Here is a 14,310-nt window from a genome sequence, read left to right on the forward strand (position 1 = left end):
GCAGCCTGACAACAACGGCAGCAGCTGCATCTGCAGCAGCAGCAGCCAACGCACGCACGCAGGCCTCCTCTCCTCTCCTCCCTCGCGCCAACGCGCCACCATGCAAAGCAAGCAAGCAACACACAACCCCTTCGCTTCACTTGGCGGCAACGGAGACGCCGCACCCAACCAACCCGCCACCGTCTCCCACACGCGCCGACGCCTCCTCGACCCCTCCTCTCCCGCGCGCGCGCGAACAAACAGCCACCCCTCACCTCTCGATCCCTCCCACCCGCCAAAACCCCCCCTCCCATATAGCCCCTGCCACAAGCGGGTGGAGCAAGCGATCGATCGCCCTTCCTCCTCCTCCTCTCCTCCTTCCTGCGTCGCCTCCCTGATCAGCCGCAGCTCGTTGCCGGCCGTTGTTGCGCGGCCATGGAGGCGAGCGCCGGGCTGGTGGCCGGGTCGCACAACCGGAACGAGCTGGTGCTGATCCGGGGGCACGAGGAGCCCAAGCCGCTGCGGGCGCTGAGCGGGCAGGTGTGCGAGATATGCGGCGACGAGGTCGGCCGCACCGTCGACGGCGACCTCTTCGTCGCCTGCAACGAGTGCGGCTTCCCGGTGTGCCGCCCCTGCTACGAGTACGAGCGCCGCGAGGGCACCCAGAACTGCCCCCAGTGCAAGACCCGCTACAAGCGCCTCAAGGGTAAAAAAACACACTCACATCACGCTACGCCATTGATACCGCGATCGCGAGGTTTTCGTTGATTGATCTCTAATGGCGATGGTTGTGGTGGTGGTTTTGTTACAGGGAGCCCGAGGGTGCCCGGGGACGAGGACGAGGAGGACATTGACGACCTCGAGCACGAGTTCAACATCGACGACGAGAAGCAGAAGCAGCTGCAGCAGGATCAGGATGGCATGCAGAACAGCCACATCACCGAGGCGATGCTGCACGGCAAGATGAGCTACGGGAGGGGCCCCGACGACGGCGACGGCAACAGCACCCCGCTCCCGCCGATCATCACCGGCGCTCGCTCCGTCCCGGTACACACAACACACCTCACCCCACTCACACCAAATTCTCTCCCTCTTCTCACCTCAACATGTTCACGAAATGTTCTTTGTAAAAAAAAAATCAGGTGAGCGGGGAGTTCCCGATATCGAACAGCCATGGCCATGGCGAGTTCTCCTCTTCCCTGCACAAGCGCATCCACCCCTACCCGGTGTCTGAGCCAGGTAGTATAACTAATTCACTACAATAATTAATCAATGTTCTTGATGAACACACATTGATCATCTCAATCATCTACCGATGAATTCTGACCAGGGAGTGCAAAGTGGGACGAGAAGAAAGAGGTGAGCTGGAAGGAGAGGATGGACGACTGGAAATCCAAGCAGGGCATCGTCGCCGGCGGCGCCCCCGATCCCGACGACTACGACGCCGACGTCCCACTGTACGCAATCCTCAGCTGAGCAGCTTACACTGATCATGCATGACAACTAGTATATTGATCATGCCTGAACTCTCTGTGGCTTGCAGGAACGACGAGGCGAGGCAGCCGCTGTCGAGGAAGGTGTCGATCGCGTCGAGCAAGGTGAACCCGTACCGGATGGTGATCATCCTCCGTCTCGTGGTGCTCGGCTTCTTCCTCCGGTACCGCATCCTCCACCCGGTGCCCGACGCCATCCCGCTGTGGCTCACCTCCATCATCTGCGAGATCTGGTTCGCCGTGTCGTGGATCCTCGACCAGTTCCCCAAGTGGTACCCGATCGACAGGGAGACCTACCTCGACCGCCTCTCCCTCCGCTACGAGCGCGAGGGGGAGCCGTCGCTGCTGTCGGCGGTGGACCTGTTCGTCAGCACGGTGGATCCGCTCAAGGAGCCGCCGCTGGTCACGGCCAACACCGTGCTGTCCATCCTCGCCGTCGACTACCCCGTCGACAAGGTGTCCTGCTACGTCTCCGACGACGGCGCGTCCATGCTCACGTTCGAGTCGCTGTCGGAGACGGCGGAGTTCGCCCGCAAGTGGGTGCCATTCTGCAAGAAGTTCAGCATCGAGCCCCGCGCCCCGGAGTTCTACTTCTCCCAGAAGGTCGACTACCTCAAGGACAAGGTCCATCCCAACTTCGTCCAGGAGCGCCGCGCCATGAAGGTAATATCGATCGCCATCGCCATTGCTGATTCTGTCGGAGCTTGACGAAGAGCTAACTGTTGTGGGGGCATTGGCATTTGATCGAGCAGAGAGAGTACGAGGAGTTCAAGGTGAGGATCAACGCGCTGGTGGCGAAGGCGCAGAAGGTGCCGGCGGAAGGGTGGATCATGAAGGACGGGACGCCATGGCCGGGGAACAACACCCGCGACCACCCGGGCATGATCCAGGTGTTCCTCGGCCACAGCGGCGGCCACGACACCGAGGGCAACGAGCTCCCCCGCCTCGTCTACGTCTCCCGTGAGAAGCGCCCCGGCTTCCAGCACCACAAGAAGGCCGGCGCCATGAACGCCCTCGTACGCCACGCCACCACATCCTTCATCTTCAAAACAACACAACTCTGCTCGATTTGATCGAAATTTCTGGTTTGCTTGGCAGATTCGTGTGTCGGCCGTGCTGACGAACGCGCCGTTCATGCTCAACTTGGATTGCGATCACTACATCAACAACAGCAAGGCCATCAGGGAGGCGATGTGCTTCCTCATGGATCCGCAGGTCGGACGGAAGGTTTGCTACGTGCAGTTCCCGCAGAGGTTCGACGGCATCGACGTCCACGACCGATACGCCAACCGCAACACCGTCTTCTTCGACGTGAGCTCTCTCCCACACAAACTAGATGAATATATACAATCTTGAAAAATCCAGAGCAAATCACGATCGATCGAGCAATGTGACTGAAATTTTGTGTGGTACGTTCTTGGTGAGATCATCAGATCAACATGAAGGGGCTTGATGGGATCCAGGGCCCGGTGTACGTCGGGACAGGGTGCGTGTTCAGGCGGCAGGCGCTGTACGGATACAACCCACCCAAGGGACCCAAGAGGCCCAAGATGGTGACCTGCGACTGCTGCCCTTGCTTCGGGAGGAAGAAGCGGAAGCACGGCAAGGACGGCCTCCCGGAGGCCGTCGCCGCCGACGGTGGTGAGCTCCCAAATTCAGAGCTAAGAAGAAATTATGGTGTGAGAAAATTTTCAGCTGATGGAATAATGTAAGTTTGTGTGTGGTGGATCAGGGATGGACAGCGACAAGGAGATGCTCATGTCGCAGATGAACTTCGAGAAGCGGTTCGGGCAGTCGGCGGCGTTCGTGACGTCGACGCTGATGGAGGAAGGCGGCGTCCCGCCGTCGTCCAGCCCCGCCGCGCTCCTCAAGGAGGCCATCCATGTCATCAGCTGCGGCTACGAGGACAAGACCGACTGGGGTCTCGAGGTAACCACCGTTATCAGGCACTAAGCCATATTACCATTGAGTGAGTTTGTGGTGTGAACGCCATGGATGTGTGTGATGCAGCTGGGGTGGATCTACGGGTCGATCACGGAGGACATCCTAACGGGGTTCAAGATGCACTGCCGCGGGTGGAGGTCGGTGTACTGCATGCCGAAGAGGGCGGCGTTCAAGGGGTCAGCGCCGATCAACCTATCTGACCGTCTCAACCAGGTGCTCCGGTGGGCGCTCGGCTCCGTCGAGATCTTCTTCAGCCGGCACAGCCCGCTCCTCTACGGCTACAAGAACGGCAACCTCAAGTGGCTCGAGCGCTTCTCCTACATCAACACCACCATCTACCCCTTCACCTCTCTCCCCCTCCTCGCCTACTGCACCCTACCCGCCGTCTGCCTCCTCACCGGCAAGTTCATCATGCCTCCGGTCAGTCCCATCCCATCCTGCCATCAATTGCTCCTCTTCTTCCATGGATTTTCCCGCCAAAACTGAAGTTTCAAATGTTCTGAACCTTTTCTTGGTGATGCAGATTAGCACGTTTGCGAGTTTGTTCTTCATCGCGCTCTTCATCTCCATCTTCGCGACGGGCATCCTGGAGATGAGGTGGAGCGGGGTGAGCATCGAGGAGTGGTGGAGGAACGAGCAGTTCTGGGTCATCGGCGGCGTGTCGGCGCACCTGTTCGCGGTGGTGCAGGGCCTGCTCAAGGTGCTGGCCGGGATCGACACCAACTTCACCGTCACGTCCAAGGCCACCGGAGACGAGGACGACGAGTTCGCCGAGCTCTACGCCTTCAAGTGGACCACCCTCCTCATCCCGCCCACCACGCTGCTCATCCTCAACATCATCGGCGTCGTCGCCGGCGTCTCCGACGCCATCAACAACGGCTCCGAGGCGTGGGGCCCGCTCTTCGGGAAGCTCTTCTTCGCCTTCTGGGTCATCGTCCACCTCTACCCCTTCCTCAAGGGGCTCATGGGGAGGCAGAACCGGACGCCCACCATTGTTGTCATCTGGTCCGTGCTGCTCGCCTCCATCTTTTCCTTGCTCTGGGTCAGGATTGATCCCTTCACCATCAAGGCCAGGGGCCCTGACGTCAGGCAGTGCGGCATCAACTGCTGAGAGAGGGCGTCAGCGATTTCTGAAGATTTGTGCATAGGGGGGCAGCAAGAAGATCGATTTGTAAAAGTTTTGTATTGCTCGTGTTGAGTTCGTGCTATGTTCTTCTGTAATATTTTGGGACCCAGAAATGGTTTAAACTTTTGAAGAGGGAATGGACAGATGGCCATATTTGAATGTTAAGCAACAAGGGCTGGTATTCTCACTCCATGTTTGTTAGATTTTTTGCAGCTGTGTTCTCATTGCTCCTACTAGGGGTATATGGGTAATTTGGACCAAACCATGGGCATTAATGTAGCTTAAAAGTATATGAATCGATTTGGTCAAGGGCTGAAGTAATATTCCTACAAGGAATATATTCAGATTGCAGCACAGGCAGCTTTGCTTTAAACTGACTCAAACAAAACACATACTAGAATTTTGAGTCTTGCATCTAGGTAAGAAAGTGTTAGGCAAGGCTTAGCCTAGGTGTAAAGCCTAAGTGAAACCAAAAGGATACCAAATCTGAGAGAACATCCTAAGAACGCATACGGCAAATTGGCCATCCCATGAGAATTCAACTCTTATGTTTTAAATTTCAACTACTGCATAAGGTACTTCTGACATTTCAACAAACTGAAATGTGCCCAGCACCAGTGTTGTTTAGAGCAAACTGCAATCCAAAGAAAATATATATTGGTACGAGTGAGATGTCAGCATTCACCCAACGCTTAAGTTGGTCAAGCTGACGAAAAGAGTAAAGCTACAGACCTATATATCTGGCAACAACAGTTGGAGGAGAAGAAAAAGGGAAATACACTTTTTTCATTACTTTTGCCCTTCCATTTCATCTGTGTATTTTCTTTCCAGATGCCAAAAAATACAATCGGAAAGAACATAGCTCTATCATTGTAGAAATACTAACAAATAATTTTAGAGAAACTAAAGAGAGGTAGGTGGGTGTGGGGAACCTGAATGAATTTATTTACACATGAGGAGACCTTTTAAGTAAATCTATCATCTGTACCGCACCATGAGTTGTTAGCTGCACAGCATCACTCCATGATCACCAGGGGATGTTCAACGTTCTTTTGGTCTATTATTTCATCTCTACAAACTCCTTGTATGTTTGCACAATATGTTCATATCGCCAGAGGTTCAACTTGCACTGGTGTACCTGTTCAGAAGGCTGGTCTGGGACTTGCAGATCTTCCCTTAGATTGTCAAATCATATGAGCAATTCCAGGCCTCAGTTGTGTGAGATGCGTCCGCAGGCTGGACTCCTGTACCTGATTAAAAATACAACAGCTCTAGGTAAGGCTTTGTGTATGAACTGTTGCCATCATGGGCAGTTTGCCATCAATTACAGAGAAATTACATTATTTGATATTCAAGGGGGCTCTGTGCTCAGATTTAGGAAAGATTACATGGGATTACATTGGAAGTACCTGTAGTTTTGCTGCCATAGCTAATAATTCTCTGCATTCATCAAGCATGGCCTTTTCTTGTCTTGCTATAACTGAAAGTTCTGATACCAAATATGTCCTGTCCTCGACCTGGTAAGATAATACAGTATGAAACTAAGCCAGGTTTGGGCAGTTTGCTGTAAATTTGTAATTTTAAAACCCTCCCCTTCTTAATAAATTTTGGCTGGCCCAGCGGAAAAAAAAAACTAAGCAACCAATGAAAAGAACTTGATAGAAGATGGAGGGTGTTCTTTATTAGATACTTAAAAATTAAAATCTATTGTATATTCATCCTCAGAAACCAGTGCAGGGTTCTTTCTTTTTTTTTTTTTGAGTAAAGTGCATTAGCGGTCCTTAAACTTGTAGGGTTATGTCATATAGGTCCCTAAACTCTCAAAATGCATATCCAGGTCACAGAACTTGTCAAAGTGTATCACCTAGGTCCCAAATTGACACATCCCCTATAGGATCCTACGTGTCGCTGATGTGGCAATGCCACATGGACGTGACGTGCCTTTTTCTTTTTTTTCTTATTTTCTTTTTCTTTTTCGTTTTCTTCTCATTCTTCTTTTTTTTTCCTTTCTTCTGCACGGATCACATAGAAAGGAGAAGAAAGGGGAAAAACGAGAAGAAAAAAAAAGAAAAAAAATAAATGGGTCCTATTTGTCAGTCAAAATAATGCCACGTCATGTCCGTGTGGCATGCCACATTAACGCCACGTAAAATCATAAAGGGGTTGTGGCGATTTGGGACCTAGATGACACACTATGACAAGTTTTGGGACTTGGATATGCATTTTGAGAGTTTAGGGACCTAGATGACACACCCCTACAAGTTTAAGGACCGCCCCTACACTTTACTCTTTTTTTTTCAGGGAATTAGAGATCTCTAACTGTCACAAAGATGAGTAGATGACTACAGGCGGGCATGGAAGATCACAACCAGAGATAATATTTTCCTTATAAAAGGTAATTCTTGTGCTAAATGTGTACTAAACAATGAGCTAACAAAATCAGCTTCATATGGTTAAAAAAATGATTTCCAAAGACAGATAAAAGTGGACAGTAAAATTTTCAGTTGTATGCACACTGTTAGCTGACCTTTGGAAGCATACAGCGAACCGCTGATCCCAAACCTTGCATGATATCAACAGCAGAGCTTACGGCATTCTTAAGAGCAACTACATCAGCCTGTTAACACAATAATTAAAACCATTAGCCATAATCACAAAGTAGCAGTTAATAATGAAGAAATTACGAAATTGTTTGTGATTTCAGTAATGCAACATTTTACAGCATACCTTTGCTCCTGATGTAACTGGAAGACGCAATGTGCTTGCTTTTAGAGCTTCAGTTGCGCGGAATAATGAAATACTGTTCTCCTTTTCAAGTGCTGGCCATTGTTCAAGGTAATCAATCTGAATCAAAATAACAGCGGATTAAAAATTTGTTGTATGCATTTGACAATTTATATTTTCTCTTATCACTGTAGATACCGATTACTCTGTGTTGCATACTTAATTTTTGCATATATAATAGCGATGCCTCCCTGATACAACACAATATTTAGACTTTGTGCTTTCTAAGCACATTATTTTGAATTTTCCTGACACTGCTTTGATTGCAAAGAAGATGTTAGTGTTGTCATGTGATCTGCTGGAGTAGATTAAATGTTCTCTCTGCTGTCCAATAGAGGATAAATGATCTCTTGCAAACCCCTACTTTTCAAATCTCACGTCTCACCATCTTTAGAAAACCAAAGTGTGACATAACAAGCTCACAACTATGTCCTTATTGTGCAGTTCAATGTATTTACTTCAACATTGCTAAGTTATCCTAAGTTTATCCTATTTGCATCAGAAGACTCTTTTTACTCTGTAACCAGCCTTTATCTTTCACAGAAGAGACTACATAGCAAATTGTTTATATTTACTTTCACCAGCCGTGCTTCGATTATGAGCATTATAGCAAGTCTGTGCCAACCTGACACAAGTTGGGATTATATCTGAACGCGTGATAACTTGCATTTTAGAACAACCTTGGTAGATTATACAATTATAAAAATCATTAATGAGTGGGAAGAGCTTACCTGCTCTTTAAGAATGCCATGTAGCTTCAACTCTTGTTGTATGCATTGAACCATGATTCTTCTCATATTAACAACATCCCGCAAGTTCGAGGTATTCCTCAAAACATTATATATAATACTCTGTTTTACATGACAACATAGAAAAACTTTCAACAATTAAAGATCACTAAAAAAATAATGGCAAATATTAAAGGAGAGTACATCTACACACCCAAGAGACTAATGCTAAGAAATAGCAGACCTCAAATTTACAGTGCAAAATCAATTGTCAGTTTTTAAGTCAAACAAATAACCACCAGTAGATCTAGCTGATATTTTACTTAATCACATTTCATAGTCTGGAAGCTTTTTTTAATTGATCATAAAGAAAAGTAATCTCAAAAGCTTATCAGATCAGGAAGCAAATCATTGCATAAACATACTTATGGACCTATGGTTATGTTGGTATCCATCAAAGGAGGACACTGCAAAGGGAACAAGGAAGACTGTGTAATGTGATGCAAACCAAATGCTAACTTTACCTCAGCTGTCACCTTTTGGAAAGACATAGTATCTTCTGCATAAGCATTTACAAAGATCCATTGCAAGTATCTATTATAAGACAGGCGCAATTGGTGGATATTTTCAATTTGGCTGGAGTTCTTCTTTCCTTTTTTTGCATCAACCATGTAGCTAATAATAGGTGACGCAACACCTGATTGAATACTTCCAGCACTTTGTGACCGGCTAGGTGTTGAAGGCCTTGTCCGAGATGGGCTCTGAAAGGACCTAGAAATAGAGGATGTAACTGAAGAGGCCTTGCTTGGCGAAGATGAGCGATGAAGAACAGGAACAGGTAAAGTAACTGCCCTACTTGGACGGCTAACGGATTTACATCTCTCTGTTGACTGTGAATAAGCATGACAGCGAGAGTCTACTTTGTCATCTCTTCCACCTGCATGAATAGCCAATCTCCTTGCTACCTCATCCAATGATTTATTAAACCCTTTGCCTGTGCCTTCAGAAGCAAGCGTCTTCCTTGGTGAAACACCTCTAGAAATATTTGTTGAAGGGACTGATCTGCCAGCTTTGTCAGACATGTCAATACTCCTTGACAAAATATTGCTGGCCACACAGCCACTCTGCATTGCTGGCCAGCGGTGTTGTTCGATTACCCTCCTAGGTTGGTCCTCTGAGGGTTGAGCATTCTCACATTGTTCACCAATGTTCTTCCTTCTCAGAGGACTCCTCTTCCTCTCGGCTATAACACTAGCTTGCCCCTTCGTTTGATCCAAAGATCCACTGGAGACTACCTTATCCTTTTTATTACCGGGGGTAACCACAGATTCTGACTGGAAAGAGGAAGATAGGTTTCGCATTGCTGGCCACAAGCCATCAGTATTCCTTGTGCTTGTTATTCGCCTAGAACTCTTATGTCCCTCTGTAACAGTATTACGAACTGGTGTGACAGACCTTGATGCAGGGGTGGAGGGTGTTGACACTCTAGAAGGAGTTGAGGGCCTTCTTCTGTCTGCTGATTGAGCTCTTTTTGGTTCTGGTGTGCATTCATTTGCGGAGGTCCGCCCAGGACTTGGTGATGTGCATCTCCTTGCTGTGGTGGCAGCAGAATGAGCAGACAGACCATTCTTGTACCTGGAAGCAACATCTCTCCCACGGTTTACTGGAGAAGCATTATGCTTCTCGGATGGAACTAGCGGTGGTCTTAGAGTCTCATTGAGAATACCAGTCTTCTTCACATCACTCTTGAGGACATCCATGAAGAATTGCAACTTCCACAGTAGTAACAACGTCAAGATGACTCATGAAACTTGAACCCCTTGGCAAACTGAGATCTACCAAACATCCAAAGAAGAACACCAAACAATCAGAAGGTTTCGAATACAAAAAGCAATCATCTATTTAACTTGAAGTAAGCAAGAGAAACTTCTCACATATACAAATAAATAAGCAATGAAAAGGTAATGCAGATATCGCAGATGGCTGAATTGAGAAATGAGATGCTGCTATACCAGTTCAAGGACCAAAAATATTTACAGCTATGATTGTTGCTGCAATTCCTCTCACAGGGATATCGAAGGCAGATTGGTGATGGGAAGTGATCTAATAGTGGCTTGGAAGCAAGGGAGGAGGGTGGCATTTATGAATACATTGCACATCCATTACAGTACATAAAAAAGAAGATATTTTGGGTAAAATCACAGCTGCTACATGGGATCATGCAGCATTCGAGAAAGGACGAAGCAAATAAACAAACTGTTTGCGGAGATTCTGATGGTTTTGGAACAGACAGGACAATCCACATGCATGAGATGAGAGACGAATCTCTTTGCTAGAAAAAAGTTTAATAATTTCTCATCAGAAGCAGCATGGGAAACAGGGACCTTTTTTAATGATTACCACTTATGAACCATGCACATGCATTGAGATTTTGTATGCTCCAATACAGACAAAGAGAAAAAATATAACAGTGGACATAGTGCCAAATAAAATTGGCAGAGTTCACTTGAAGTTGCCGGGAATTTTCTTCGATCAAATCGACTAACCAAACGCAAAAACAATATCACACTCAAAGGCAACAGCATGATGCTTACATTGTTGGGCTCTAAATTAGATAATCCTAGCTAGAAGAATTCACCCAGCAAGAGCAAATCAACCACATATAGCATAGATGGAGGCATATTCCCTGGCTCTTAGGATTCACAACAGGGGATTTGTACGGCTCGATCGCCATAAATTGGTTTAAATAGCACATAATTTAAAAATGCACTGTTTACTACCCCAAGCACCGAAATCACCTATAATAACAGCTCAAAGTACGGAGAAAAAGTAATTTCGCAGTTAAATAAAATTAACTCTCCCTAGATACAGACAACGAACAAGGCAAAAAGCCAATAGAAACCATGCCAAGCCAGATTCCTCAGAACTCACGCCGCAACACCCTAGTTCCCCACGGAATCCGCCGCGAGAAACCCAAACCACGCACCAGGATCATCCGAGAACAGCGACGAAGCCAATCCGGACTCGCCGATGCTCCATCCCCGTCAAAACCCACGCGGCGGAGGCGCGGAGCACCATCCAAACATCGTCCTAGCCTACGAGCTCCAAACCCCCTCTTCCTTCCCCCCCTAGCTCAATCGGATTCAATCAAAAACACACCGCAGCTTCTCTCCACGCCAACCAAACCGTAACTACTGCACCAAGTAAACGTGGAACCTCACCTCAGCGATCGCGGCGAGACCCCCAAACTGCTCTCCTCCTCCTCGCCGCAACGCCGCCGGGTCGTGGGATCCCGTGGACAAGCAGCCGGGGAACCCTCGCGGAGTCGCAGCGACTAGTCCACTACTTACCGATTTCTCGGCGGGAGGGGAGAGGAGAGGGGAGGGCAGCGGCGTGGAAGGGGAGATGGAGGAGAAGGACGGTTGCCGCGGGGGCGAGGGCGCAATTAAGGAAGACCAAACGGTTTCCCTAATTGCGCGCTTCTCTTGTTGTTAAGCCATGGAGGACTACTACTAAACCCCACCACCACCCGGGGGGCGGGGGATCCGGTACGTGTACCCCGGGCGTGTACCCCGGCCCCACCAGCGTGCGCTGTGCAGTAGGGCGATGAGGGGATTGGAGGAGCTGGGCCTGGCTAGGTGGGGGCTGTGGTCCTGGGCTTTTCCCTCGTGCACACGCAACTTCGTACCCAGAGAGAATTAACACTCCTGTCTCTCTGCGGTTAACTACAGGTTTAGACTGAGTTCGGAGGCACCCTTGCTGTCTGACACGAAAAACAAAACAAAGGATTAGCGCGAGATTAATTCAATATTAGTTAAAAAACTTAAAAAATATATTATGTTTATAATCATATAAACACTATAAATACTTGAGGGTTATGTTTATGATTCATCGTATATAAATTGTCCAATCTATACTCCATCCATCCCAAAACATAAACATTTTTAACATAGTGTCAAGTCAAATGTTTTTAACTTTGACTATTAATAGAAAAAAAATATAAAAAAGATCAATCATATAAAATTGATATTACTAGATTTATCATTAAACAAACTACCATAATATGTAACTCATTTTATTTAAAATATCTTACTTTTATAGAATTGTTGGTAAAAGTAGCATCTCGAAGACGATGACGAAGCCTAAAAATGCTTATATTTTGGGATGGAGGGGTAGCTTGGTTACCGAAATGTGAAACGCATACGAGTATAACAATGCATTTTACATCAATTTTTTAGGATGTTATTGTCGAATCATGGGTACATGAATGAATAGCATGCTAGTACCTCTCTGCAGGGTGCAGACAAACAATATTTATGTTCCATGGGGCAATCGGAATTTTGTAGACTTGTAGTTGGAGGTAGAAATATGGGACCTCATGGTCATAACTGATTTGTTCAACGGAAGCAACAACATAGGAAAAAAGGAGAGCAGGCGAGTTCTTCCCGGATTAGCTCATCTCCTTGGACCAAATTAAAAGTAATTAACACGATTTAACAAAGCCTGGTCAATGATGCCGGTAGGCTTCATTAGCTGACCTAATCTCTAGGGTAGAGACCCCTTTATTTTACGATGACCTTTTCAATCTTTATCATCGCTGGAAGACACTGATGTCTGATATGGAGTAAGCTAGGCGGCTAGTAATAGCATTCAAGAACAGTCCATTCAATGAAGAATCCAAATCAAAGCAAACACCCTCCAGAGTCCAAAATTGATGGCGATCAAACTTTTATAATCCTAAATTCTCTTCATTTTAAAATATAAGGGTATTTTGTTTTTTTAGAATAAGGCTTTACTGGCAATTATATGAAAGTATTTTTGAAGACAAGTCTTAAAACATCAATTTTACTTACAAAATTAAGAGAGTAACTTTGAGACATACATATGGTAAGAGGAAACGGTGAGTGCTTCAAGTCAAATGCGGGTTATAGCCCACAATATGCGCAGTTCTCATGATCATGAGACATCGGCTCCACCGTTTGCTTTTTATTTTATCAGCCATTACTAAATTTTAAATTTTAAAACATAATTTAAAAAGTTAATTATGATATTTCTTTTATCGCACATATAAAAGTTATATATAAAAATCATTTTTGTTGTTAATAAGTGCTGTATTTTTAGTTAGTTGCAGAATTCTAACTTGGCGAAATATCACTCTATTTCTCTCTCTCTTTTTTATCTTGCCAAAGTCATATCATATTCTGAACATGAGAACATCTACGGGTAACCCGGTATATTAATTTTGAAGTCTGGACAGGCAGTGATTAGTTTTATATGGTACCTGCATGTTTTGATGTTTCTGAACCGAAGACACACATATGCCTGCTTCTGCCTGCCGTTGCTCCGTCAGGCTCTCTATTTCCCGCGCAGGCGCGCACCATACGTACGTGGAGCCATAGAACCGGAGGCGGGGAGCCCGGCCGGGAGGGCCCCATCGTGGTGACCACGTTCGCCGTCTCTCCAACCGCCACGTTTCCCCGCCCCACGCCTCCATCAGTGCGCTCACTCTGGCGCACATGGTGGCCGCGCGCGCCGCCCGATCGCGACACGCCGCACCCTCCCGCGCGCGCACCCGTCCATCACAGAGAGACAACTATTCGTTGCGAAAACATTTCGCCAGTTTGAGATGTGTGTTTATACGGGAGATTCCCACGTTCCAGTGGCAAACTGGCAATAACTGATCGGGTCACCACTCACCACTGGCTTATGGCGCTGCGCATGCGTGATGCCTCGCCCACTGCTATTTGGAATTCGCTGTCGTTTTCTAGGAGCATATTTAGATTCATTTAGAATAGCAAATGTTAAATGGTAAATAGTAAAAATTTTGGTGGTAAAAGTTTTAGCATTACAAAAATACTAGTTGGTGTTTAGATGCATCCTAAACTTTTGCCATTCTAGCATTTTTTGGTGGAGAAAGAGAAAGAGTGAGTGCCCAAAGCACTTTTTGACATAATTTGCTACTATGGACTAGCAAATGGCAAATAATAAATTGCCAACTTTTGCTACTAGTGTTTAAATCCAAAATAGCAAAAAGTGCTTCAGAATAGCAAAACTTTTGCCATTTTGGAGGATCTAAACAGGCCCTCAATTTTAGGTTGGCTTTAAAATAAAGCAATTTTTTAAGATAATAGAATATAACATCCCGGCCTTTGCTCAATGAGCTGCAACCAATTATTATAGCCTAACACTCATAATGAGTGCAATTAATTTAAATAGAATTATAGAAATAAAAGACACAAATCATGAAGAACAAACA

At 46.7% G+C, this 14,310-nt stretch overlaps 2 protein-coding genes across 3 annotated transcripts; one reads left to right on the forward strand and one right to left on the reverse strand.

Annotated features, from left to right (window-relative positions):
• The first annotated feature begins 274 nt into the window (after positions 1–274).
• On the forward strand, positions 275–4,729 carry LOC127785259 (cellulose synthase A catalytic subunit 9 [UDP-forming]). Its single transcript, XM_052312693.1, has 11 exons — positions 275–685; positions 791–1,026; positions 1,122–1,218; positions 1,310–1,436; positions 1,523–2,135; positions 2,225–2,488; positions 2,571–2,783; positions 2,906–3,113; positions 3,205–3,401; positions 3,483–3,836; positions 3,940–4,729. The coding sequence occupies exons 1-11, from the start codon at positions 415–417 to the stop codon at positions 4,525–4,527; spliced, it is 3,168 nt and encodes a 1,055-aa protein (XP_052168653.1). The 5' UTR covers positions 275–414; the 3' UTR covers positions 4,528–4,729.
• A 574-nt stretch (positions 4,730–5,303) lies between these two features.
• Positions 5,304–11,525, reverse strand: LOC127785260 (AUGMIN subunit 8-like). Of its 2 annotated transcripts, none has more exons than XM_052312695.1 (7): positions 11,276–11,525; positions 8,579–9,882; positions 8,058–8,177; positions 7,270–7,386; positions 7,070–7,159; positions 5,952–6,059; positions 5,304–5,792 (listed from the first exon to the last, which is right to left on the reverse strand). In XM_052312695.1, the coding sequence occupies exons 2-7, from the start codon at positions 9,812–9,814 to the stop codon at positions 5,727–5,729; spliced, it is 1,737 nt and encodes a 578-aa protein (XP_052168655.1). In that variant the 5' UTR covers positions 9,815–9,882; positions 11,276–11,525; the 3' UTR covers positions 5,304–5,726. The 2 variants fall into 2 exon arrangements, with proteins under 2 accessions (XP_052168655.1, XP_052168654.1); XM_052312694.1 differs by having other exon boundaries at positions 8,579–9,889.
• Between the last annotated feature and the right edge of the window lie 2,785 nt (positions 11,526–14,310).

This window comes from Oryza glaberrima, chromosome 9 (genome assembly GCF_000147395.1).
Source record: "Oryza glaberrima chromosome 9, OglaRS2, whole genome shotgun sequence".
Lineage (NCBI taxonomy): Eukaryota > Viridiplantae > Streptophyta > Magnoliopsida > Poales > Poaceae > Oryza > Oryza glaberrima.

Coding starts and splice junctions, on each gene's coding strand:
- LOC127785259 (XM_052312693.1), top strand. CDS start 415: ATGGAGGCGAGCGCCGGGCTGGTGGCCGGGTCGCACAACCGGAACGAG. Junction 1,027..1,121: donor CCGGCGCTCGCTCCGTCCCG/GTACACACAACA, acceptor AAAAAAAATCAG/GTGAGCGGGGAGTTCCCGAT. Junction 3,402..3,482: donor AGACCGACTGGGGTCTCGAG/GTAACCACCGTT, acceptor TGTGTGATGCAG/CTGGGGTGGATCTACGGGTC.
- LOC127785260 (XM_052312695.1), bottom strand. CDS start 9,814: ATGGATGTCCTCAAGAGTGATGTGAAGAAGACTGGTATTCTCAATGAG. Junction 8,178..8,578: donor TCCAAAAGGTGACAGCTGAG/GTAAAGTTAGCA, acceptor CATGTAAAACAG/AGTATTATATATAATGTTTT. Junction 7,160..7,269: donor CAGTTACATCAGGAGCAAAG/GTATGCTGTAAA, acceptor TTGTGTTAACAG/GCTGATGTAGTTGCTCTTAA.